Raw genomic sequence first — 27,061 nt, 5'->3', positions numbered from 1 at the left:
AAGACACCTACTGGTTGATAGCCAAGATGATGGATTGCATAAAATTTATTAAGGCACAGCTTAGCAGTCTGGAGGAGCAATTCTCTGGAGCTAGTCTGTTTTGAAGAGGGAGGAAGGGTGGTTCAATTCAATTGAGACAATTAAGACCTGTAAAAGTTATTGCACAGATGGAAAACCAATAGAAAGGTAAGTTACCAGCTCTTCGACACCCATCTCCCATTGACTGTCAATCCAGAAAACAAGGAAATGGGGTGGGCAGATGGTGCCTGTCCAGAGATGACTGCACCCCACTTCATGGCTAAAAGAGCAGAAGAGAGAACTCTGTTCCATATAATAATGCACTGATGTCAAACTTGCAGAAATTGAAAAGAACTGTGGGTGCATTGGGAGACCCGTCCTCATGCCCACAAACTGACTCCTACCTTTGGCTTATGCCTTACATTGGCCAAAGTGAGTAGAAAGGTGGTAGAAGGTTACTTTAGCTTATGAGTCTCTTCAGGGAGCAGTTGGATGGAGGGGTGAGAGAAGTTTGTTTGAAAGAAAACACAGAACAGTCAAAGGAATGATGCAAATGAAGTTATCTGAACTAAACAGCTGTTGATTTACGGCTTTGAGGGCTCCTGGTGAGGATACTTCTTTTGATTGGTGTATTGCAGTGGGACTAAGTTGCCACCCATCTTCTGTGTTTCTGTAGTGGGGAAACATACACCTATTAACTTGGACCATTTACCAGCATTGGCCTCATGGTCTCAATTGCATCATCTTACTCCTGTGCTGCCTTTGTTTTGATCATAAAATACACTCGGGGTGTGGGGGGAGGGGGGGGGAGAGTGAGAGAGACAGATGACAGTAATGGCTCCATGGCTGTGTTCTGAACAACTCCTAAATTGTGAACCTAAGGTTGCTACTATTACCTCCTCCATAGTCAGTTTCCTACTCCACCTTTTTTTACTACCCCTTTCCTGTTTTTGCCTTCTTTCTAATAAGAGTCCAGATTAGCCAACCAGAACAAATCTACCTGTGTAACACTACTGTGACCAGAGGGTCCAGCTAAACCTGATGCCTGAGAAGCTTGATTTCAGTGGAAGCTCGCCAGGTCCCAGAGTGGCTAAATGGATGTTGACAGGTTTCAGAGCAGCAGCAGTGTTAGTCTGTATTCACAAAAAGAAAAGGAGTACTTGTGGCACCTTAGAGACTAACAAATTTATTTTGAGCATAAGCTTTCGTGAGCTACAGCTCACTTCATCGGATGTTGTAATCTTTGACACTTCCTACTGTTGCTTGTAGTCCCCAGGCTTTCCCTGTGTCTCAGCTGACTGCAGCCAATATCGGGGTGACATTTCAGTGCGGTATTCCAGGGCAGATCATGTCTTTTTTTTTTTCCCAGGCTGCCTCTCACCAGAGGCCAGCAGGTTTGTCTTACTACAGCCACTTCACCTCCAAACAATCAGACTCCAAGACACCTGAGCTGAAAGACCAAATCAAAAGAGGGGAAAAGCATAGTAGGTATGTTGTGCAGACCTTTCTGGTTTATTCTGAAATGCACCAAGAGTTTAGCAGCTTGGGTTAGTTGTATCAAAACAGCCTTAAATGTCTAGAGGGTGTGTTCTCCAAGGACTCCTGGAAAGCACGGCCAGTGAAGGATAAATCTTTGGCTTCATGCGTTGTGGTGGTCTCTTCCCTGTGGGGAGTCTAGGCTTCAACTTGACCAGCAAATATATTAAAACTACAATGGCCTCTGTCTCCATTCTGGGACTAACACATAGAATCATAGAATATCAGGGTTGGAAGGGACCTCAGGAGGTCGTCTAGTCCAACCCCCTGCTCAGAGCAGGACCAATCCCCAATCAAATCCAGTTTGTGTTTAAAAATGCACTTTTCTTCTCCAGTGAAGACCAGGCCTCTTTTTTTCCTCCCCCATCAGATCCAAATCCTTTATAATCTGTGCCCCTTCATTGATGTCAAAGATATGTGGGAGAGCTCATGGTCCTATTGGCCATCCTGGTGGTGGTTTCATGAGCAATGTAATGTGTAATCAGGTGCACCAGCCTGGTAAAGTGTGATAGCATTTGCCCGCTGTTCAGTAGCTGGCCTCCCCTCTATCAGCTAACATCTCCTGTCTGTCTTAAAAATCCAGCATTGCAAATTCTCTTTAGATCTTTCCTGCCCCTTAGTAAGCCGAAAGGGTCAATATGACTGGGTCTTGGTTTGCATGTCAGTTGTCCTTGGCTAGAAATGTTATACAGAGTCCAGCTCAATCTGTCTTTAAAGCAGCAGAATTTACATTTTTGTACAGTTTCCCCTTAATATTATTTCTTAAATTCATTCTTAACATGAATTCTACTCTCTCAACTATGAATCATGGACAGATTAATCAGTCATAGCCATATGCTATGTCTGATTTTTCTTAGCAACTGAACTGCCGACATTAAAGACAGAAGGTGCATTTTCTTATCTTAGCTATGCGTTTTCCTCCTTTCTGTGTCATCCCCCCGCCTTTCTTATTTTGCCTTAAACAATAGGATCCGATTTCAATGGTGGAACCAGAGAGCTTCTGCCTAAATCACCTTTTTTTACTCTAACAGCAGCATTTGATACCATCTGAGACTGGTAACAAAGGGGTTTTTCTTTTAAAAGACTCTATACAAACAGCCACTAAGAAATTGTTTAAAAACATCCACTTTTTGGGGGGGGGGGGGCGGGAGAGGAGAGTTTTAAATGTTTTTCTTTTGTGTACTTAAAAAGGATTTGTTCGGCTCATAAAACAAAACAAATCTCTGGCAACCACACCTTGAATGTAAATGTTGTGACAGTAAATTGTAACATCTGAAAAGCCCTGTTGGATAATCCATGCAACTCACTGCTAAATTCTGCTTTCCCTAGTGAGCAGTAGTACACTGAACAAACTGGGTGTTTAATCATAAAGGACTTAGCCACTGCCACATACACCACTGTGTCTTGCTGCTAATGCTATGGCAGCCTATTTGGTCTGTAGTCAGGAATGCCTGCTGCTGCATTCAAGAGAGGTAAAAGAATCGTGGGGCTTGTGGTTAGCACAGAATCCATGTCCTCCCTTCCCCTGTCCCATTTACCAATAGGCTTGTGCGCACACACAGTCTTGACTAAGGCTTTGCCTACATGGGAAAGTTTCTTCATTGTAACCAAGGTGTGAATTTAAACCAATAAATTATGCTGGTATAATTAGAGCTGTGCAAATATCCGCTCTTTTGGTTCACTGGCAGTTTATAAACTGTTTTGGGTTGAACAAAACATGTTTGTTTTGATAGTCTAAATGGTCCATTTTGATCTTGACCACTTCTAATTTTTCTGATAAAAGGAAAGGGATTTTTAAAACATTTTTGAATTAAAAAGTGTTACAGTACAACAGCACTCCAAATACCCTATTTGTGTAACATTTTTGGTGTAGCTAAATCTACATTTTTACCTGAAAAGGTCTGAGCATTTTTGCCTTAGGTATAATCCCCCCTTTAGACACTTACTCCAGGTTAAGTGTGGCTTTTTTTCAGTTTAGTTTAACCCCCTTCCCCCAATCAATGTAAACTAAACTGGAAAAAGCCCCAGGGGAAGTCAGACCATTATAATGGATATACTTTCCCATGTAGCCAAGGCCTAAAAGTGTGTGGGTTTTTAAAAACAGATTTAGGTAAATGGGCAAAACTTTCTGTAGATACTCTTACAGTGACTTCAAAAATGGCTTGTATCTGGTTACCTTACACTGATATATTGCAAAAAGAAAAGGAGGATGTGGGGCACCTTAGAGACTAACAAATTTAGTCCGATGAAGTGAGCTGTAGCTCACGAAAGTTTACGCTCAAATAAACTGGTTAGTCTCTAAGGTGCCCCCCTACTCCTTTTCTTCTTGAGAATACAGACTAACACAGCTGCTACTCTGAAAACTGATCTATTGGTTTACTTTGCACCTGTAACTTTAACCCAGTTTTAAATCAAGGTAAGTATGTCCCCTCTGGGTGTGACTTGAGTGATTCTAACTAAAGGGGTTGCTCTGATGAGGAGATGCGCTCAGGCTGACTTGGCACAAGCGCAAAGAAGCACACAGCGGTGGCATGGACTGTGAAGGTGATTCCTACCCAGTCAGGGCCTGGCAGGGGCCTGGCTCAGAAAGTAGCCGCCTAGTGCTAAAGCCCTCAAAGCCGGCTTGCTTTAGCGAGTGACACCCTCCTGATTTACATGCTGCAGCTCCCCAGGGAGGTGCAGGGGTGCGTGTGTGTGTGGGGGGGCAGTTAAATTGCTTATGAAGATTTGGGAGGGTGCCTTAGAGGGGCACATTAGAGCAAGGAAGAGGGGGTGGGGGGCACCCAGGCGCCCCGGGGGGGCATGGTGGAGGCATTCTGGGCGGGGAGGAGCTAGAGGAGGGGTGGGGGATGCAGGCAGCTCTGGGCTGCAGGCTTTATTGGGGGGGGCGCTGGGGGTGTGCAGGCAGGGAGGGATGTGGGCAGTAGGTACCTGTGGGGGATGCAGCAGGTGGATCTGGGGGCAGGGGCTGCAGCCGGTGCCGTGGGGGCGTTGGGGTACAGAGGGCGGATGGGGTGGTGGGGGCTGAGGGTGGGGTTGGGGGTAGGGGAGACGTGGGGCAGCTGGCTCAGGGGAGCAGTAGCCTCACCCCTCCCACCGCCGATGCGCCCCTCGCCGGAGATGAGACTTTACCCCCGCTCCCTTATCGCGGGGCGGGGCCCCGGCTGGGCTCATTAGCATCCCACCAGCAGGCGGCGAGAGGGGCGGGACTCGCCCCGCCCCGCGGTGACGTCGGCGCATCTCATTAGCGGGCGCTGGATCGCCGGGCGCGGGCGGCGCGGGCAGAGCGAAGCAGGTGCCCGGACATGGCGAGTCGGACCGAGCCCAGCGGCTGCTCCGGGCGCGGCGGCGGCGGCGCGGCCCCCGGCATCCTCCCGCTCCCGCTGCTGCTGCTGCTGCTCGCCGCCGCCGCGCTCATCCCCAGAGGTAGGGGGGGGGCTCCGGCCCCAGGCGCCGGGGTGGGGGGGAGCTCCCCGCTGCACCCCAAACCTCACCCTAACCCCCCATAGCGCCCCGCTGCCCCCCAACCGCATACTGCACCCCCATAGCGCCCCGCTGCACCCCATAACCTCCCCCTAACCCCCCATAGCTCCCCGCTGCACCCCAACCCCATACTGCACCCCCATAGCGCCCCGCTGCCCCCCGATAACCTCCCCCTAATCCCCATAGCGCCCCGCTGCCCCCCAACCGCATACTGCACCCCCATAGCGCCCCGCTGCACCCCATAACCTCCCCCTAACCCCCCAAGCTCCCCACTGCACCCCAACCCCATACTGCACCCCCATAGTGCCCCGCTGCACCCCATAGTGCTCCCATAGCTTCCCCCTTACCTCCCCTATAGCTCCCCTTTATTCCCGTGCCCGTATAGCTTCTCTTCTCCACTCCCTTATAGTTCTTCTGGACCCCTATAGCGTCCCCTAACCCCCCCCTACAGCCCTGAGCACGGCTCTTCCCCCCCTGCCCCCCTTGCAGGGCCAGTCTCGGGGCTGGCCGCAGTCCCCCCCTGCCTGGCTTTCCCCCCGTGTTGCCCCCCGTGACTTGGCTCCGGCTCCTGGTTTTCCCCCAGGTCCTGACTCATTGTGCTGCTCCCTTCAGCAGCCGGGCGGGGGCTGGGGCTTGGGGAGGGCAGGTTTCTTCTCCCCATTTCCTCTCCTTCGGCCAGGCAGGGAGGCAGGCAGCGATTGTGGTGAATTAAGACTCTCAGCCCTTATCAGTGTTTTGAATCCAGCCACTCTGCCGCCTCCTGGGCTTGCAGCCTCCCGTACAGCCCTCCTGCTTCTCTAAATCTTGCGGGGATGTGGAGATTGGAAGGACTCGTTCAGATCAAGTGTTGGGAGTCTCAGCTCCCCTTTCCCAGCCCTGTTGTTACAGGGGCTAGCTCCGTGTTGTAAATAGAAGGGGATTTTATTTCCTTCCCTCTATTGCAAACATTTTTCTCTTCCAACAGCAGCGCCTGTGAGTGTTGGCAAGATTGGAAATGAAGAGGGCAGTATTTGCTTTCAATAACAAAAGGGAGAGAGACAAATCACTTCACCGTCAGATCATTCTTTGCAATGCTTCAGATAATGCTGTTTGCCGATTTCTTTTCACCCATACCTCCCTAAATAAACACAAGTGTGGAACAGATCAGATTGAACCTCCCTTGTGCAGAGAACAGATGATCAGTTACAACAGCAGCAACAAGTAGCCAAAAAAATGAATAAAAGCCATATCGGAAAGAATGCTTAGCTGTATTGTGGCCTGAAGGTTGTTCTTTGGCTGCTATGAAAGTCTTCTAGCATTTCTCTCTCTAATGTTTGGTTTTTACCAGTTATTTTCACAATTATGTAAATAGCATGCAGCTGAGTAAATCATAATATACTAGGTCAAGCCCTTGAGAGGATTATTCCGTGCAAAGCATTTTTAAAAAGTGCTCTGTTTCCTCCAAGCCATTTATTTTATAGACTAAATGTGTATCGGGTACATAAAAGGAGATTTTTTTTTTGGTCTCATTTTTCTTGCACTGAAAGCTTTGTGTGAATTGCTAAATCTTTAATTTATGGGTTGGTAGATAAATTGGTGTGGCAAACCTGGATTTGTTCGAAGTTTCTTCTTTGTGATGTCCAAGTTTTGATCTTAATAAAATATTCTTGAAAGAGCATTTTTGGACTAGTGCATTGTGAAAGACCCTGTGTCATTAACACCTGGGTGCACATGAGGATCTGAAACTGGTGAATAATAGAGACAACAATACATTGGCCGCTGAAGAGACTGTTGGGCACAGATATTTCCTTTAGACCAAAAACGATCAATCTTTAAGGTTGCTTATGGAGAGTAAAGTAATGGGCTACATCTGAGTGCTAAGCCTGCTTGTTGAGTGAATGGTGAAAGTAGTAACTGCTTTATTTATAAATATTTTGCTATCTGAAATTGCTGTTCTTAACAGGGGATATATATAGTGACTAGTAAAGAAGGAATTGTGGGCTTGACAGTGCATGGCGAAGCGACATGAAAATTCTGTTACTGGTTACCATGGAAGCAGCTTCTTGCTCTTGTGTATGGCTATCAAGTAGTGTTCACATTGAAAAGTAATTGGTTTCTGTGTGTTTTCTATAATTCTTCGTTCATAGAATTGTTGTAATTGAAAGTGGCTAAGTAAGTCTGGGCCATATGCTGCAAAGGCAGGCTTCTGTCAGTGCAGCCTCAGAAAGGATACCCTGATGATGAATCGGGAAGCCAGAAAGTCTTTAGTGAAGAGTCGAAAACCTGTTGGTATCGAAGTAGAACTTGCGTGCTTCCATTTTCTTTTCTGTTGTGGTTAATGGGAGCCTTGTTACACTGAAGAACTCATTTTAACATAATATATCTTTCATTCAGACTAAATGCTTTTCCCATGGTGATTGTTTTGGATTAAATGGATGTTAATTTGACCCAGCTAAAATGGGTTTGCCCAAGCCTTTCTCTTTCTGGCTCTCTAAAATTTCTCCTGCTTTACAGGAAAGCTGTTTGATTTAACTTCAAGCTATCACTGGAATCTCAGCAGACAGTTTTGTGGGTGATTTGAGGCAACTTCTGCAGTACTATGCACAGTGTTTTTGCAGTGGCTTGACTATTCTGGGCTACGTATTCTACAAAGTGCTGCCTAGCTATTGTTGCGTTTCTTCTGCATTGAACTGAATAGCCACAGGAGGGACTGTCTGGCTTTGATAAAATATCCCTCATTAATGCCACTTTATATTTACAGTGTGTCACTGGAGACGCACAAGGCTTCATTCACTGACTTGTGTGACAAGAGGCGCTAGCGTTATTTGACTGGGACATTTTGGAGGAACAAGAGAGTCATTGAGGGATCTTTTGAATTTAACTAATACGAAAGGGGGAGGTAGAGAATAAGAGGCAGGCAGTTCTCTTGAACAAAGAGCTTTATTCATATGTATGTTGTACATGTTTTCCCCAGTGGCCCTCTTGGTCAGGCAGTGGGGGAAGAAAATTGGTGTCACTTTCAGTTCATTATTCTGACTTGACATACCTTCTTTTCATGAGGAATGCTCTCCAGAGCAAGGCCACCATCCTGGGCCGCCTGCGTACCAATTAGGACAATGGCAGTTACTTTATGCATGTGCCATTTTAAAACACATTGTTTCGGAGGAAGTGTTAACTTGTGTTCCCATCCCTCCTCTTAGCTCAGCTGTTCCATAGACGTAAGTGCCTGCTTGGTGGGAGAGGGGGGTGGGAAAGGGAAGGGAATGTGCCTTTGGCTGACACTGGGGTGTGGTTTTTTTTTTTTTTTTTGTTCTTTTTTATAAAAGGATAGGGAAACAGAGATGTCACTTTGGCATGACTCTCATCCGTGCGGAGGCCAACGCTCCGTATGTTCAAACGCTCAGGTATTTATGCAATTACTGCACCATGTTCATGGTTTTTAAGACGTTTGTCCTTTTCAAAAAATGATATTGTAAAATGGGCTCTGGTTTTATGTGATCATGGAGTTTGCTTGGGCTCCTGTGCATACCTGTTAGGTTTTAGCTTCATGCATAGTGAATTGCTCAGTCGTTGGAGCTGGAGAATTGGGTCACTAAACAATACTCAAGCTAAAATAAAAATGCTTTCCTAACATGGCTATGAATACACAGTATCTCATTCCCTCTTTCTGCATCTCAAACTCTCAATGCCTCGTCTCCCGCTTAGAATCACCATTTAAAAAAAAACACCACATTTTTATTAAACGAAAGGCTCGTACCGTGCTACTACATGGCAAGCCTGGTAAATGGAGCCCAGCTAATAGACATAACAATGTGAATTAAAATATAGCAGTGTTAGGAGCAATTGAAAAGAAATGAAAATGAGGGATCTGAACGCTGCAGTTCTTCTGTTGAAAGGGATGTGACTGACCTGTACATTGGGCATTCTTCACTGACAGACTGGAGAGCACCACGCAGTGGTAACTGTTGCAGAATGGATGATTTGCTACTTGGAGCCTGGCAGTCATTAATCTCCACTAAAAGTTTGATTATCTGAGGCAAAGGGTAAAGCACTAGACGCTCTCTCTGCATTGGCTGAATTTATGTCAAATTTCCTTAAAATTCCTGAAATGTTTTGCTCGCTTCTCCTTCCCCCTGCACCTTTAAAAGCGATTTAATATGCAATAATGAAGTTTCCTGGAAGTACTGAAAGAAAATCCATGCCATGGCAGTAAATACTTGTTTGGTGGTAATTGCATAGCTTTGTGTGCCTTTCTGTCTCCAACTCTTGAGTTAAAATAGCTCCTTTCTGCAGTGCTGGGCAAGGGTACACTACGGTGGTATTGCCATATCTCACTGTCTTGGTGGAATCCTGTAATTGGGGTGTGCTTTGGAGCATGTTGTAATGGCTGTGCTGAATGAGTCAAGCTTGGTAATTGGTATAGGGCTAGGCAGTGTTAAGACTTGGTATAAAATAGTCTAATGCCATGATGAATCTGTGTTTCTTTAGCACCTTTCATCTGATGGTCTCAGTGCTTTACCCACCTGTAAGTAAGTTTCGCTCAGTGTGTGTGTGTGTGTGTGTGTGTGTGTGAAATAGGAAAAGAATACAGGAATGACTTCAGTTAGTACTGAACTGTAGTCAGTCCTGGGGTGGAACGAGCACCTGTGTAACACTGCACAGCAATATACTACATGGTAGTTTAGACAGAATAACATTCCAACTCAAACCCGAGGGGAATTTAGAGAGGCAGAGTATAACCGCCCAGACTGGAATCTTGTCTGACATCCAGAGTTAACAGACACAAGCTGGGTGAGGTAATATCGTTTATTGGTGAAAGAGAGAAGCTTTCACTAGCTGAAGTTGGTCCAATTAAAGATATTACCTCACCCACCTTGTGTCTCTCATAGTTTTTGACCGATATAGCTACAGCAACCCTGCAAACCAAGGTTAACAGTTGTACTGGTAAGAGAATACAGTGGGTTATCTAATGACAAGAAGGGTCAGGACTTAAGTTTTACATCTTAGCCAGAATGGATAAGCCCTGTAAGCAACGGACCAGCAAAAAGATCTGCTCAGATTTCGGTGATTTAACGTGACTGGTCAACAATCCTACTGAGAATATGGGTTAAGCAGACTCTTGTAAATATGGAGCAAGATTGTAAGGAGCCTTTGTCTGCAAGCAGGAGAAAAAAATCTTACTATCCACTGTGTTTCACTGGGACTGAGCTGAGCACTTGGCATGAAAAAATATACTAAGTTTCTGGCTCTGGTGAGCGTTCTGCATGATATGCAAACACTTGAGTGAAGTTGCAAAGGAGAGGCTGGCAAAGAAAACCCAACTATCCATTTTGGTTGTGATATGGGCTTATTCAAGGCGATTGAGCTGAGCACTGGTTGTAAGCATGACATTAGGTTTAGGAACCTAATCACCCATGGGGATTACTATGACCTCTTCTGAAGGACAGGAAGAGTAATACCAATCATCTAGGCCCTGTGGTGAGATGGGGGGTTAGTCACTACCACCTTCATCTCACTAATTTAGTTCAGTTTTAAATTAACCAGTGACAATATTGGACACAACTAGACAACTCAGGAAGAGTTGCTGCTGCTCGTTTTGTTTTGGGGAGGCCATTGTACCCCTAAGACAGAGCATAGATATGTTCCTTCTTCAAGCAGCAGTCTTCATCAGTTTCTGGTGTTGATCTTTTGCTGCTTTTGTCTGTGTTTGGCTTTCTTTGTTGGTTGTGTAATTAAAGAAACACTTTACATCAAACAACTGACTCAGTAAATAAAAATAGCTTAGTGCTGTTTCCTTTGCGCCGAGTCAGACTTGTGAACGTGGTACATGGGGGCAGCAGTATGCAGACAGTCTCTGCCCTGTTGCTTGATTAGTGCTAGATCTAAAAATGGATCAGACCTTGTGTGTCTGAGGCCATGCCCAACAGAATCCATTTTTGTTTTAGACCAGGCATGCTGCCTCTTCAAACTGTTTTTTTTTTTAAGTGCTCTTACCAGCCTGTTTTGTTGATTAAAAATAACTTTTCCTAGTAACTTTCTGGTAGTACTAAGCGTGTGCAGGTTGTTCTGGTTAGGGTGTTTGACACTGACTCTTGCAGATCTTGGTAATTTATCTTTTTTAAAGTGTCTTTACAATTCTTTGGATACGTTTTTCATTTTGAGCAAAATATGGTAGGAATGTTTCAGGGTGTCCCAGAACTCCCTTTCTCTGACTGTATACAAAAGTTAGGCAACTTCTTTTGTTTCTGGGAATGTGATTTTTACCAGACTTCTAAAATGTCCTATGTGCAAGTGGACTGTAAATTCAAAGCATTCAGTTTGGCTGGATTCCAGCTACATAAGTAAACATTTATGCAGTGGTTTAGGGATACAAGCAAAGCTGGATATGTAATCTGTATCTTTTCTGGGTAACTGGACATTACACAGAAAACTCTGTAGTCATTTTCTTGTGGAGCACTGTATACAGTTCTCCAGTGTTGCAGAACCACCAACACTGAATAAACAGTCTTTGTTCAGAAACCCTCAATAAAAGGGAGAGAATTTAGCTGGAATGTTGCAATTACAAGTGGTACCTACTTGTTTAAATCTCGTAAAGCTCTGAAAAAGTAACTAGTTTAATTGCATGTTGCAGCCAGCAGCTGCTGTTGTGGTTAAGGGGAGGTTCCATTGCAGAACTTCCTTTGAAGGTCTTCTAGGGCTGGCTCAGCGGCTTTGGTGCAGCTGGCTTCAGACTTGTGTCGGGAGAGGTGGGGAGAACAAGGGGGTGTGGGAGGGATGCAGCAGGTTTTCCTTGAAACAAAATATTATGAGGTTTTGGTCACAAGTTTACAATTGAAACAGTAGGGCCATGTTTCTAAGAGGCGCAGATGGGTGTTGGTCACCCTGGTGAATCCTAGTCAGTCTGAGTTAATCTAGTAAATTGAACTGGGTGTGTATATGGGTGCTGTGCCTGAATTTGATATTCCATTTGGGGTTTGTCAGATACAGTAGTCAAGCCTGGCCATTCTGGGGGAACTCCAACGGGAGCTAGTTGATATATCTCTGATTGTTAGGAGTGGGTAGGTAGGCCACATGGCAGGGCATGTGGGGTTTCTCCAGTGAATAAGGGGACTCAGGTTATTCTCTTCCTATCTTAGACATCTGCTGTGGACACAACCAGCTCTCATGGCTGGGTCCAAACTCCACCCTTCACTCAGCTGCTGCTGTATGTGGATTTTGCCTACCTTGGGGGACCATAGCATACTGGGAAAGTCTGGTAATATATAGCCAGAACTTGTTAGTCAATGGGACTGCTCAAGCAAGTAGTGGCACATAAGCCAGAATGTCTGCTGGGCCAGCTCTTATTGTACATGTACAGTACAATTTTTTTTAACAATCATGTCATTTGACTAGAACTTTAGTGAAGGAAATTCCTTGAGAATGTTGAATTCTGAAGATAAACTCATAAACAGCAAAACCAGTCTTATTAAGAGCTCAATACTGAGATACAAAATGCCATCTTTACACTCCTGTACAATGGGAATGCAGAAATGGCTTATTGTCTAGGTACTGGAGGCTTAATTGGAAGAGCTTATTGACTGACTTCAGTAGAAACTCTTGCTTCAACGTCACTGAAACATAGCTGCTGAAATGCCTGTTTTCTGGACTGAAGACGTCCAGATTAGTTTAGCCCAAGTGCCATATTCTGACATGCTGTTAGTTCTGTGTTTAAAGCACTTGGACGTTTGTCGTAATTCTAGCCATGCGCCTTTTCTCTATTGCAGTAATGCTAACAGTAGCCTGTTAAGCAACTTTCTCGGGCTTTTGGTTCAGGATAAGTGGAAATGGCATTTGTGAGCGCAGATGGACTTGTTTTACCATTCTGACATCTTACCTATAATTTTCTGGATGTTTTTCTGGACAATAAGATGTCCACCCTCCATGTCTTCTGTTAGTGCCAGTGGAAGTTGAGTGGACATACTGAGGGGAAAACAGATCCTTAGCTGTACATGATTGAAACCACTTGTCTTTAGATGTTCTGTTTGGTAGCAGGGAAAGTAATTGAGATGAGAACCTGCAGTTCTAGATTACCAACCTGATTTCTCTTTTGGGTGGAGAGAGCACCTAGCTTCTATTTCTCTTTCAGAAATCTTTGACTAAACAATGGAAACTTTAAAGCCAGAAAAAGCAGTTAATTTAACATTATATTACTTGCCCACATGGTTTTATCTCGAGAAGGTTCAGGTACAGGTTATCTGATAGTGAATTTCCCTTCTTTGTTCCTACCATGTGAAGGTACAACATCTTGAAGATGAGAGGAACCTCTTTGACACCTCCATTTGGCAATTGCATTAATACCTGCAGCTGCCATGTGCCAAATTCATCTGCTTTAGTAGAATGGGAAACACCTCGCAAATTATCAGTGGAGAGGGCTTTGCACTGTCTTGTTTTGTTTTTTCAGTTCGATACAGCATGATCTTCACTCAATATTATAGGCTGGCAGTGAGCTGACCTTTTAAGTCTCATTTTTTCTTACCCACTTTCAGAGGTCAGCAGCTACCACCGCTGATACCAGAAAAGACAAGGCTCTAGTCTAGGTCTGTTCATAGAATGAACCTGTAGTTCATTAGTTTTAATTATGAATGTTATGGGAGGTTGTAGAATAAGATTGGCCTGTATCACCGGCAAGTCAAGATTTTTTGCTTTGAAGTAACACTTTGTGTTCAATAGGATTATAACATTCCTCCTTATGTAATGAGTGGGTTGACCTCGGCTCCTAGGAATGCCATCTGGATGTACTTCAAGGTGCTACTAAAGTGTTTCTGATTAGTGCTAACCATGCCCCTGGCCAGAGGCTCCCTGTGTAAGAATTTCTGAAAATGTGCAGATTGGCGTGCCCAAACACAAGTTACTGGTGTAAACTGATTTCTCTTGCCTTCCATATTGTCTGGTCTCTCCACAGCTTGGCTTTGAGGGACAGGTGAGCGTTGCTAGTCCTTAACTCTGGAGGGTAATTCTTGGTAATTCAACACGCTCCTGATTGTAAAATAACTTCTGTTTCGCAGCTGTTTTTATTGGATGTCTGGAACAGTGAGTCACATGTTGTGCTTCCATCCCTAAACCACTGCATAAATGTTTTGGTCTACACTTCTTCACCTTCTGTTCTCTGTGGCATGACAGTGTAGCTAGACTCGTCGCGGGTAAATCGTGTTTCAGGGCTAGATATTGGGGCAGGGACAGCTCTTGCACTTACAGTACTGAAGCATGGTCTGCTTGTCTCAAAGTGGGAGTAGGGAGTTACCAGGATGGTGGGTTCTTCAAAAAGTGCATTCCATGATTTTAAAAAAAAAGAAACACAACCATCTTCTCAAGCTTTCTGATCGTCCTCATAGAGAAGATATTCACAGCTGCAAAGTTAGGGTCACAAGGCGTTGCTGCTGCATCAGTGTTACTGGTGGGAATTGCCTCCAGGTGCTGGCAGGCCATGCCGAAACCCCTCAGCGTGGTAACTGATTTGTATTAAACTTCCTTAAACATCCACTGTTTTCAGCCCACTCCCCGACAAACCTGAGTGCGCCCATACGAATGGGGCTGGGGAGAAAAATTGAAGGAAAAAATCACCTGAGATCATCTTGGATCTCCTTGACTCTTCATGAAGTGAGTCAGATGGAGAATAAGTGCACGTCCTGACTTAAGACTCCAGAGTCACAGTCACATATATCTGCATAATGCTGTGGAGAATTACGCAGGTTCCTTCCGAAGGGCTAGAATACCAGTCTGGTCATCGCATCTATCTTAACTATCATTGATTCTAGCCATGCAGGGAAATGGTGATGGAAGGTGTATTTCTGCACTTTTCTTTCAGAGAAACACAAGTAATAGGTGGTAATCTTCAAGGGTGGAGAGTCCTGTGTCAGTGAGTTACAGGGGATTGGATTTCCTTGAAGGGCATTCTTAATACCTCTACTGGGGTGGATGTGAGCACTCTGTACTCCGAATTCAGTCACTAGTATTGGTGGACATAAGTACACTCGAGGTTTGGACTGTAGCTCTGCCAATGCGTTAAAACGTGACCAGACATCTCAGATCTCTTTGTATCCCCTTCTAGCGCCAAGCATCTGAGATAAGGACTCATCCAGAATGGAACTTAAATTGTGTCCTCGGAGCCATTACTAGGTGTTTGAAAGTTTTGCTTCTGTGGGTTTGTTTGTTTGTTCTGTGCATTAAAACAAAACTTCCAAAACCCTAATGCAAAACATAAACCTTGAGATGAGCGAAGACCTGGGCAGAGCTCTCCAGATTTCATTTGAGAACAGCACGTTTACCTGGCCAAGAAGTATAGTCACTTTATAATTCCAGTCACTTGGTGGACAATATGCTCCATTTGAGACATCTGCACAGAAGCTGGCACACTTTTCCCAAATCACCATTAATTTGAATAGCGATTGGCTGAGGACTGTTGCTCCTCAGCAGTTTGGGTTAAATTTCTACCCATGAGCTAGAGGACACAAGCATCCTCTTCCATTGCCTGTCTTCTGAGGCCTCAAAGTGTTGTTTATACCAGGTATCTACAGCATATGTGTTCCTGGAAGAAGCATGATTGAAATGAGGAAATGTTAAGCATCAGGTTACCGTTTGCTACCCCTATTCGGTAATTAGAAATAAGTCTGTCTACAGCATCAAAAGATCAGAGTAATACGATGGAGCAAGAGAAGTGGCTTGTTGCTGCCTTTTTGGTTTTTAAATGAGGCTGCCAAGAAGCCTCCCTCCTAGGAAAATGTGTCCTTAAGATATCTGTGGTGTTAATCTCTAGAATTGGAATTCTTGCTAAATAAGATTTTGCTACAATTAGGCCAGAAAGTAAATTGCCTTCAAACAATCTCCTGTTAAGTAGAACAGATTTGCTTCACGTTAGCTCGGAGGTGAATAAATTAAAATAAAGGTGAAACGAATGACTTTTTTCTGCTTTTAATCCATATCCTGGGTGTAGATTGGGGTTTGTACCTAACTCTCTAAATGTAGAGGTAGAACCTGCACTAGACACCTTTTATTGCTGTAATCCGTTTCTTAAATGCGTTTAGTGACACTGATATATCTGTGACCTTGAAAAGGCATATGGCTTTAAAAAAAACTATTTTTTCCCTCAGCTGCCATAATATATCATGGGATAACTTTTGGGCAACAGTCTCTCTTCATCCATAAACGGTAGCTGAAACTATATGACTGAGTTGAATTGGGGAGGAAAAGGCTAGTGGCTCTTGTTATTTATAGCTTATTCACAAAGATTGTCTTTTATATGAACTTCCATTTGTTTGACCTTCTATTATGTCTGCTGAGGGCACGTATGCTGTCAGCACTGTTTTTTATTCTTTGCAGTGCTCCATAGCATCAAAACATTCAACGTCTTGTCAATGTTTCCCATGCAGCTGTAAAACTGTGTCTTCGGTTACACTGTTGTATTTGCTGAAGCATTATATATGCATTAGCTCAATTGGTTGAAGTTTTTAGAAGAAAGACCAATACTTTGTTTTCCTGAAGTGTAAGGTGATGTCAAATGGTATTTCTTGGTGGACGTTGCAGATTGGACTCTCTTGCTTTTGGGAGTGCTGCTTTACGAGAGGGGAATTTAAGCAGTCTTCTTGTGGCGTCAGTTAAGCATTTCTTTCATAGGATGACACCAATAAGCCAGTGAAGACATGAAGCTGATGTTAGACAAATCTCATTTCTTAAGTAAAATCATCGTATATTAATGTACAGGATATAACATTTTGTGTACTGAGTCAACGAAAAGGCCAGTCAGCCAATTCTAACTGGATTCATTACAGTTAAGCTCTAAAATATCCCTGCTTAGAGAATTGCTGCTGTGGCTTGTCTTTTGTGTATCTCTCTCATATTATTGTGAGATTTCGAATGAAAAGAAGCTCCGATTCTTAAATTCATCTGCTTCTGCAATCCTCCTTCCCCCCCCCCCCCCCCCCCGTTCTAACCTTCTGACGTGTAATTGGTAATATGAACATGGTTGTGATGTCAAAAGGCTTCAGTGGATGACCAAATCTTGGAGTGTTTAAAAGTGCCCCCAAGAACTGTGTGGGTTTAAAAAATATATATATCTGTAACTGAGATGAAGGGAGAAGAGATTCCTTGTACTATGCAAGCTGTTTCTAAATGGAATGTACGGCAGTTTTTGAGGTGTCAGCAGTTCTTTAAAACATTCATGCCCACATCTATCTTCCTGTCTTAATGGAGAAGGGAAAAAAACTTCAGAATAATTTCATAATGCTGCTTAATACTGAGCAGTGCCATTAGGCATTATTATTGCTTTCTGAGTACTGTCTAATTAGGATTTTTGGGGTAACAGAGTTAAGTAGAAAGCTGATCCACAAGCATCAGAACTGTTAATACTTTTCATTGACTGTCTGCTTTATCGAACTTTAATGTTCTTGTGGAGCATTTGGACTAGAATTGTTTGGAGTAAGCACAGTTGGGGGGAACAAAACGAAAAAAAACCTGATTAGTATGGGAAATGCTTCTGTAATAACATTAAGAATAACATTAGGCTGACCTAGATTCCCACTAGCAACTCCAGTTCTTTAGGCAGATGAATTTTTGTCACCCTAGTTTTTAGCATGATATGCAGAGTCCAGAGAAACTGTGTCTGGTTCCTTAGAGCATATTAGCCAGCAGGGGGTCTGGAATTAAATTTGCAAATTTCATTTGCAGTTGAGCACTGAGAGTTTTAGCTCAGGCATAAGCTAATAGAAATGCCATGCTGAGATGTCACTGGCATTTCTTGAACTCTCCAACATCTACACAAAACTTCACGTGAGGTGACTCTACACTTCTTGAATGTGGGGAATGTAGGAGAAGAGAATGCGTGGACCCCGAGTCTGGCTAATATGTGAAGGATGGACGGATGGCCCTGTCTTGCACATAGCATGACGTGGGACAAGTAGCACACAGCTTTCCTGCTATGCGTTGGGTGATACAACTCCTTTCTGGCCAGTATTAATGCCAAAATTTACCCCAGATTAGGTAGAAATATGGCAGAGTTCATCCAACTCCTCTTTTTTTTTTTTTAAATCGTTTGTTGAGGCTGGTGCATTATCTTACTGCTTACTCACTGCTATTTTATTACTTACAAAACTTCAGAAATCTCTTAAGGAGGAAATTAGCTTCATTTGAAGAATTATCCTTTTTGACCTCAGTGTTCTAATAGCTCATCCAGTGCTCAGATTAATGACTTTTGCTTAGTTCTTAAGAAGCTATATCTCTAAGGTTGTGACTACATGATTGCTATCTCATGCCAATTCACGTGATCTTTCCTCACCCTCTTCTCCTTCTGATGCTGAAAGTGAGTGAAATGTGAAAGAAACATTACTCATTTTAAATAGTTTTTTTCTGCCAGGTTAATGTGACTCTTAAAATGAGCCTCATGAGCTCTGTCCACCGTAACTGCTTTTAAGTTGATTTAAAGTTCTTAAATACTCTGAATTGCTTTACATAATCTTTTAAACAGGATGTACAAATTTCATGCATTTTTTTTTAAATCCATAATTGCCAGTTGCTGTGTCCGTTGACAGTAAAGAGCAGGTAGATGATTGATTGTAAGTTCTGGAGTGGGGAATAAAGTTGGCAATGGACAGAAAAAGCAGAGTAGTATCACCTACATTGAGATATTGAGGGGCAAGGGTAAAACCGAGTGTGGGTGAGAAATACAGCACCCACTTTCTGCCAGTTCATTTATTGCTAAACAAAAATATAATCTGAGCCTAATACAAAGGAGGGTTTATAGTAGAATCAATGATGTAGCTTTTAAATTGCCCCAGGAGGATTCTGAGTGCACAGTTGCATAATGAATCTCTCGGCTGTGCCCTCTTTTCTGCAAATGGAATCTTATTAAGTATGTTAACACAACCAGATAAATATTGCTGTCTTCCTCTTGGCTTTGCAACTGGATAGCATTTCGTGTGTAGATGCTGGATAGGTGTATTGGAGATATTCCTGTGTGAGGAGAGGGGCTTCCTTAGATTTATTTCCCCTTGATATTCTTATGTTTGTTGCATGGGGAATTTTAAAATTTTGTTCTCTCCTCGCCCAAAGATGAAAACCTTAATGGGGTGTAGGTGTCATATCACTTTTAAAATAAGTCCAAAATAAACTTTGAAACGCACTGAGATTTAAGTGTGCGTGCTGTGGTGCAAAGGGAAGGAAAGAAGAAAGAATAGGTTTCTGTGGATTCGCGTTAACTCTAATGTGTTGAGGATCTGGGCTGAAATTTATCTTGGGTCTCAAATGAAGACTAATTCCTTCAGTTAGTCATTCGGGTATGTATGTCAGCCGCACAAGAGGACTGGAAGAGCAGGAGTGTTGCAGATGTGGAGTATGAGACGCATTGGGGAGAGCTTGCCTAGTGATTGTCTGTAGTGCAGATTTAAAGACTGCTACTGTTTTTACATATAATCTTTAGTGGATTAAAAGGTAACCTGGCTTCCATTAATAGTTACAGCAGTGCTGCCATAATGAAGGTTGCATTCTGGAACAGACTTAAAATGAGACATAAATTTCTGGGTTTTTTCTGTATGTGGGTGGTCTTCCAGTCTGAAGTTTCACAGTTTTTATGCCCTTGGAATTTTATATGTAGGTTTTTTTTGTTTTTGATTATTTTCATAAACTTTGAATAGGAAGTGTTTTGAAATTGTTCTCTGCTCAAAATGTGTTGGGGGTTTTTACTATTTTGTTGTTGACAGTATTTTTAAAATAACGCTTTGCACCTGTTACCAATTGGCAGATGTTAATTGTTGCTTAGCTCTGGTACAATGGGTAAATCTTACTCCCTGCCAGAATAACTCCAGTGGAGCTGTGCTTACTGTAGTGGTCTGTAATCACTCAATGCTTAAGGTGCTTGGGAGAATTCTGCTTTGTTACCTGTTCGGTTCCCATGGGCTGCATGTAACATGGTGCCCTACTCAGAGTCTGTCTGGGAAGCTCAGCCCTTAAAGTCCTAATCCTCAATATCATATTTACCAGTGCTTTCCCACAATCCCCCTCTGGGTGAAGCAGGGTGGAGAATGTACTTCGTTTGGGTGGAGGGGCTTTGTCTGAACCTGAAGCTATGAACATTGACCTGGCCCCAGCATCAGTGGGAATACGACCTTCAGGGAGGAAAGTCATTGGGCATCTTCCTACCCAGCCAGGCGGAGACTTGGAACCAGGGAGCCGCCTTGATAGCAGTTGATCCCGATTCCTTTGGTTTACCCGTAATCTTTTTTGGGGGTAGGGTATCTGAGGGCTGTATTGGTGCCTGATGGCTTAATTTAAGGTAAGGGGCCTGGCCTTTTACAGGAAGAGGGTCTCAACTCTGCTTGTGTTAGAGGTCTGGTTGGACAGTGCTGTAGGCCTGGCTCTGGCATAGTCTGTTAAGTTGATGGTGTTGCTGGGCTACTTCATTTGATATGGGGGATTTGGATGGTATGTTTTAAGGGTATTTTTAAGATCGTCAAGGCTGCCCTAAGCGTTGGATGGCAGCACTTTTTTATTATAGTTAGTAAAAGTCCAAATAACCAAAATGAATTACATTTAGGCTCCTGAGTCTTCAACATTAACAAGTATAAATCCTGTAATCAAATAAGGAGTAGCTTCAGTTTGTCCGACTGACCTTTCCTTACGACAGGATATTTAAACATGTCATGTGACTTTCTTCGAAGAGGATCACGGAAGACTGCCCTGGTGTATAAGGGTCACATACTGAAATTTAAGAGAAACATTTTTCAATGTGCAGAGCTTAAGAGAAGTGGTGTAGATTTTTTTTTTCCTTTTTTTTTTAACCACTGCCTCTGGACTTGGGTGCTGAAGGCTGTCCAGTCTTGCACCTTTCACCAGCACTAAATTCACTGAGAGGGGGAAAACCTTTAGGACATTTTCAAACACAACTGTTATTTTTAAACACATTTCTTCACTCACATCCAAGGCACTGGTCTTTGTTGAAGATGTAAGTCCAATACACTTGTGAGATTTTAATAAACGTCTTGATATTTTTTTTTTTGGAGTGTGCAAAAAAATCTGGTGAATAGAGAGTTAAACAGCACTAGCTAGATATTGAAGCAAAATATATGGGTATTCTGGAATGGAAGCTGCAGCTGCTACAAACTGCAGCATGTAAGGAAGGTGCTGCTTGCACAGCTTAGAAGAGTGATAAAAGTAGACCTTAGTGTTTGATCTTGCAGGTCAGTGAACATTTCAAGAGTTGTTCTGTTGACTTCCCTCTGTGCCCTTTGTATCGATTTTAACCATTTCACATCAGCGTGCAATTGGTTTTATTTATTCACCACACACTATGTTGTAGGCTTAGTCTTATGTGTATCTAGCATTCATTTGTCCAGATTAACAGCATGCAAAGGAAAACTGGCTTGCATTTACATGATTTAGTTGTAAATATGGTGAGTGTCTTGATGGATATTGTTGTCACAAGTGCTTACAGCTTGTGGGCTGATTACTGAATTTCTTATGCTTTAAATCTGTACAGGCTATGCATGCTAGTAGGTTCCCAAGGGAACTAGAGCACTGAGCTTGTGGCTTGCATATAGAAATGAAATCTGAGGTGTGGTTGTATTGCATTGATGCATTTATCAGGAAAATCTTAACTTCAGGGCCACTGGATCTGTGGCAGCAGCAGGGATTTTGAGACAAGACTTGGAGCAAATTCTTCCGTTTCTTCGCTGAATAGGGTAATGATTTGGCAACAAAATGTACGAAGGGCGTCTGTGAGCTCATATGGAGAGAGCAGTAGATGGGAGACACATTAATAGATACCAGCGGGGTTAAAGGGACAAATATGTGATTTTTGCTAATATCTTCTTAATTGACTAATAAGCAGTAGTAATTGTATTACGTCTTTTTGGTATTCATTCCAGAATGCCTTTGACGTCTGTTTAGGCATCTGATGTTACCGCACAAACATTCCTAGGAAATATCCCTCTGCATGCAAGGCATGGTCTTGGCAAAGGATTCTCTGGGTGTTTTGTTGGCCCAGAAGATAGGCAGCGTTTTGCAAAGATGTATGAGACCTTGCGTGGTGGTAAACTTTGGATTCTTTTGTTCTAGGCCAGTAAAAAATGAAAGTATACGGCATTGGCTTTCTGATCATCTTTCTGTGTGGAGAGTGAAAATGAATTGACTGTATTGATGGTGGTTATCCAGTTAGTTCTGCACTGCCTTAGTGCTGTTCATTAAGCCTGTTCACTCTGAAGGCAGTATTGCACTCGTTCACAGATGGGCACATCAAAATACTGAAAATGAAGTCGTTTCCTAGTGATTCTCATGAACACTTGGCTAGTGGTAGATCTGGAAACTGGACCCATGAGCTTTGACTTCACTAGGATTTGGGAGGTACTTGGCTGTTTTGAGCTGAACATTTGCAAATCACATTGTAGAACTACAGTGCTTCTCAGAGTGGTATGACAAAATGAGATTTGGACACAAGTGATTTATAATACAGTTGGCTGACTTGACTGTATTGGTAAAAGAGATTGCATGCTTGCTTTTTCTCTCCCAGACACACTGGCACGCCCTGTTCGTGCTATTAAATTACATGAACAATCCCCAGTTCTTCAGTGTCATAACCACATTGCTTAGATTAAATGAACAAAACTGAGGTTTGATCAACCTTGATTTCCCCCCCCCCGCCCCCCCATCAATGTGGCTAACTTCTGAAACAGTTATACACTTGAAATAGAAGCAGTGCTTGCAGACGGTACACATACTTTCTTTGATGGAAACTAGGGCTCCATCCAGTATTGATAAATTACTTGTAAGTCTCGGTGTGATGAGATACATGCTCAGCATGGCTGAAAGGTGGGGTAAAGGTGAGCAAGGAACCTATCAATTCTTGGTATAAGGTGACTTGATCTTCTGAATTTACAGCATCATGCTACAGTTCAATTGCAAAGGGCATCAGAAAGTTGCGCCTTACCTGTCCCGTATGCATGCTGCTGGTATGAACTAAAAGGTAACTAGTTTGTGTTAATGTAGTCCTCTTCAAACAGGGCTACGTTAATGTGAGCTAGGTTCCTTTTAGTTTGCACCAGCAGCGGCCACATGAGACGGGTGCAATATTTTTTTGTGCTCTGCAGTTCACGCCCCCGGTAGTCTGCATTGCAGTGCATTGTAGACAAGTCCTTAGAAAATGTTCATTCACCAGTGGGGGAAGGGAAGAGGAAGAGATGATACTTGAGGATTTTAGGCATATGGACAGAATAGGCCTTAGAGTCATACATCCAGACGGATTACATAGGGAAGTTGACATCTTGTTTAAAAACAAATCATTCATTATGTAGCAATGAATAATCAAGCATTACAATTTCATCTCTGGAGATTGCTTTTTTTTGGTTGGGATTTTGATAGTTCAGTAATTAAAAGCTGAAAGCTGTTACACTGTCTACATGTTGATCAATTGGTAATTAAAAAGTTGATGATGGAATGGTATTTCATGCGACTACTTGGTTTATGATCAAATTTCCTTAGTCTGTTTGAAATTTGTCATTTAACTTGGCATTTGATTTTTTTTTTCAGTATTCATGAACTATTGTATTTGATTTTTATAAATAACACTATCACAGTTTGCATACTGCGTAATGGATCACATGATTTTTAATGTGATCTGAAAGGCTGTTTTATCATCTTTCTGCCAGAATGCATTTCCAGAATATTAAAAAGTTCTTTCTCTGGGCACCATATAATTTTTGACTGCTGTATCATTAATTTGCTGATGGATTTGTGGCTGGCTTAATCAGAATGAATGTAAGACAAAATGCTGAAAACTACTTTGAGGCATGATGCTTGATTCGCGGTTCAGTCCCTGGAGGAGTCACTCAACTTTCATATGTTTTTAATCTATAACTGGTATAAAACCCTAATTGGGGCAAATGATACGAGTGGTCAGGCCAGTATGTTGGCTAAATATTTGCAAAATGGACACACACTGTTTTTCTACACAATGACAGTCCCTTGGTTGGGAATTGTCTCGAGGGCTCTACATCTCAAGCATAACTTCTAATTACATACAGTAGGACCTTAGAGTTATCAACAGTAGAGTTATGAACTGACCATTCAACCAGACACCTCATTTGGAACTGGAAGTATGCAATCAGGTAGCAGCTGAGACAGGGGAAAAAAGCAAATACAGTACAATACTGTGTTAAACAGTATTAAACAGTTTTATTAAAAACAAAACAAAAGGAAAGCAGCGTTTTTCTTCTGCATAGTAAAGTTTCAAAGCTGTATTAAGTCAATGTTCAGTTGTAAACTTTTGAAACAACAACCATAACGTTTACGAACAACTCCATTCCCAAGGTGTTGGGAACTCTGAGGTTCTACTGTATCCCATTTATAGCAGTCGGTTTAAATACAGTGCACGGGGAAGTCCAGTGTTGCAATACCATATCAAGTTCTCTGAACCAGCCTTGACCTACTGAAATGCAGATGTGTAGTCAACAGATGTGGCCAGTGATGCAAGAAGTATATTTGCTGTGCTTTAAGGTATGAATTTGATATTGTAAAAGAAATGGTAATAAATAGAATCCTTTTGACCTGTTTTTGAACCCATAGATAATATAAATAAACTTGACAGACTTTAAATCATAATTCTCCATTTAGAATTTGAGTACACCAAGCTGTAAACCCTTTGCTCTGGAACCCTGCCCTAAGGAGCTTATAATCTTGTTTAATGAGAGGATGCAGCAGGTGGAGTGAAGAGGAAAGGAGGTGCTGAGAACAATGTAATAGTGATCCAATTATATTTTTGTAGACTACCTCTTGTCTAACTTATTAACTAGCAGGCAATAGATCATGAGCCAGTTTAAAGGAGGCTATAAGTAGCTTTCTGAGTAGTTTGTACAATGAAGAAGGGTAGTATGGGAAAGCACCAGAGTGCTGCTGAGAGAAGCAGACTAAAAGTTAAGGTTGGTAGTGGTGGTCCCTGGGATGGGGACCCTCGATTAGAACATAACGAGCTGAGACCATCGTGAACTGTGTCTCCATCAGTTTTCAGGGGCAACGGGGGTGCGTGTTCAATCACATTAAGGTAACTCTATAGATAAAGCATTTTTTTTTAAACCATATAGACCTACCATAACTGGGGATAAATGCTGGCAACGCTGGCAGAGCTAAAAGATAGGGTAGTTGGAGCTGGGCTAAATTTTGAAGGGCCTGTAAAGGTAAGGACGACAAGCTTGCATTGATTCTTCGGTTCTGATCATGTTTGCATAGGATAGCTAGAGGCTCAGGTGGCTGCCATATAAAAACAAATGATTGAGGCTAGAAGAAGGATGATAGTTTTCAATTAAAGTGTCTTGGACTGGAGGCCAGGGTAGCTTCCGTTGGCAAGAATGGATATGCACTAAAACCTGTTGCAGTAACTCCATGAATTCCATTCTGATGGGTGGCAATGAAGGGGAATTTTAGTGAGTCTCCACTGGGAATGTGAATTCTTTCCTTCCTCTGAACAACAAAGCATGCTGCTGGAGGGAGCTAGCATCTTCCCTGTTGGAGCCAAAGGACTCTGTGTGAATTCCAAATTCTCTTCGGTGAATCGTAGATTGTTAGTGGCTTCAGTTGAAGAGGAATAATTAATTAGCATGAGCTTTTTAAAGACACGTTCTACTTCAGCGCAAAAGGGAAAGTGAGTTGCACCTTTTACCCCATATCATGATTACTGCCCCCTGCTTTTTTAAACAACTGGCTGGTGAATTTTGAAAATATTGTTTTAGTGAAGGAAGACTCCCTATGTGATCTGTGGCAGCATTGGCATGGACCAAAGGGGAAGCTTTCAGTTCGCATGTTGGATTTTTGTCCTCTCCTAACAATAGAAAGAGGGTTGAATTTTAGCTACTCAGTAGCTGGAAGTACTTGTGTACCTTGGGAGCAATGTGTGGGGGATTCAGTTTAATTGCAAAGTGTTTGGGTCCTTTATTATTGTATATTGAGTTGGTAGTTCCACCACTTCTGTTCATGTATTTTTAGAGGAGAAGTGATGTATGAATTTGTATCCATAGACCTATGATATATGAATGTATGTAAGTCTTAGCCTTGGTCTCATAATTTGAAGTCTCATATAGTGAAAGAGGAAGCATTATCCGTGATTGAAGCTTAGTTTGGGAATTTCTGCTAAAGAATGTAACACTCTCCAGCTAGTAGGTCTTTTGCATATCATGAAGGTGTTCATCAGAAAACAGACTTTCAACCTACTTACTCATAATATGAAAGCATTTATTTTTCCCTTGAACAGAGTCTGCTGTAGCTTATTTATAACCAATACATTAAAATGAAAAATACTGAAAGGGTCTTAAGTGGAAGACTGTTGAAGTATTGTGTTATTTAAACGGGAATTTTGTCACACTGATTTATGGAAGGGACAAGTAACCTAGGTAGTTGATGTACTTAGAAGTACAGTATAGCTGTATAGGATGCAAATTATGTACTCCATAGAAAAACTGAGGAAAGGACAGTATCCCCTTTTTTAGCAGCTTTTGTATTTATATTCATTCAATATTTGTGCTTTTTGAACTTCCTAGTTGCCGTGCGTTACAAAAAACTTCAAAGGTCTATTGGCCTGCTGTGCTTTTTACAGCAGAGGGGAAGTTGAAGTTATGCTGAAGGTATTACTAAGCTTTGTGTAAAAAAAACCAAACAAACAAACAAAAAAAACCCAAACAAAAAAACCAAAAACACCACTTTAAAACCCCAGGGGAAAACTCTTGGGTGTAGGGAGTATAGAGTATTTTTGGTGGAAAGTTCTCTGCTCTGGGATCTCTAACTTGAGATCGGAATGAGGCTTGATGCTTTTCAGCATCAAGCACCAAGCCTGATGCTTTTCAGACCATGATGCAAGACTCAGTGCAGCCTCCTCAAAAGGTAGGTGGGTAGGTAGGTAAATAAAATAAAAGATTTCTACCTATAATTAGAGATAAAGAACACTGGGGCCTTGGTCCACTGTGGGGACTCCTGTGTGCTATTGCAGTGCAAATAAATAAAATCAAGGTGATTTGACTTTGCTTCTACATACCTTACTAGT

General features: G+C 42.6%; 1 protein-coding gene across 1 annotated transcript in view; it reads left to right on the top strand.

Annotated features, from left to right (window-relative positions):
• The first annotated feature begins 4,859 nt into the window (after positions 1-4,859).
• CADM1 (cell adhesion molecule 1) overlaps positions 4,860-27,061 on the top strand; it is a 284,990-nt gene continuing 262,788 nt past the window's right edge. Inside the window, exon 1 of the mRNA XM_074936535.1 lies at positions 4,860-4,980. Within this exon, the coding sequence (XP_074792636.1) occupies positions 4,860-4,980 (121 nt within the window). The remainder of the gene's footprint in view (positions 4,981-27,061) is intronic.

Source organism: Natator depressus, chromosome 22 (assembly GCF_965152275.1).
Source record: "Natator depressus isolate rNatDep1 chromosome 22, rNatDep2.hap1, whole genome shotgun sequence".
Classification (NCBI taxonomy): domain Eukaryota; kingdom Metazoa; phylum Chordata; order Testudines; family Cheloniidae; genus Natator; species Natator depressus.
The sequence above is the reverse complement of the archived record's forward strand: the minus strand, read 5'-3'. Positions and strand labels throughout refer to the sequence as shown.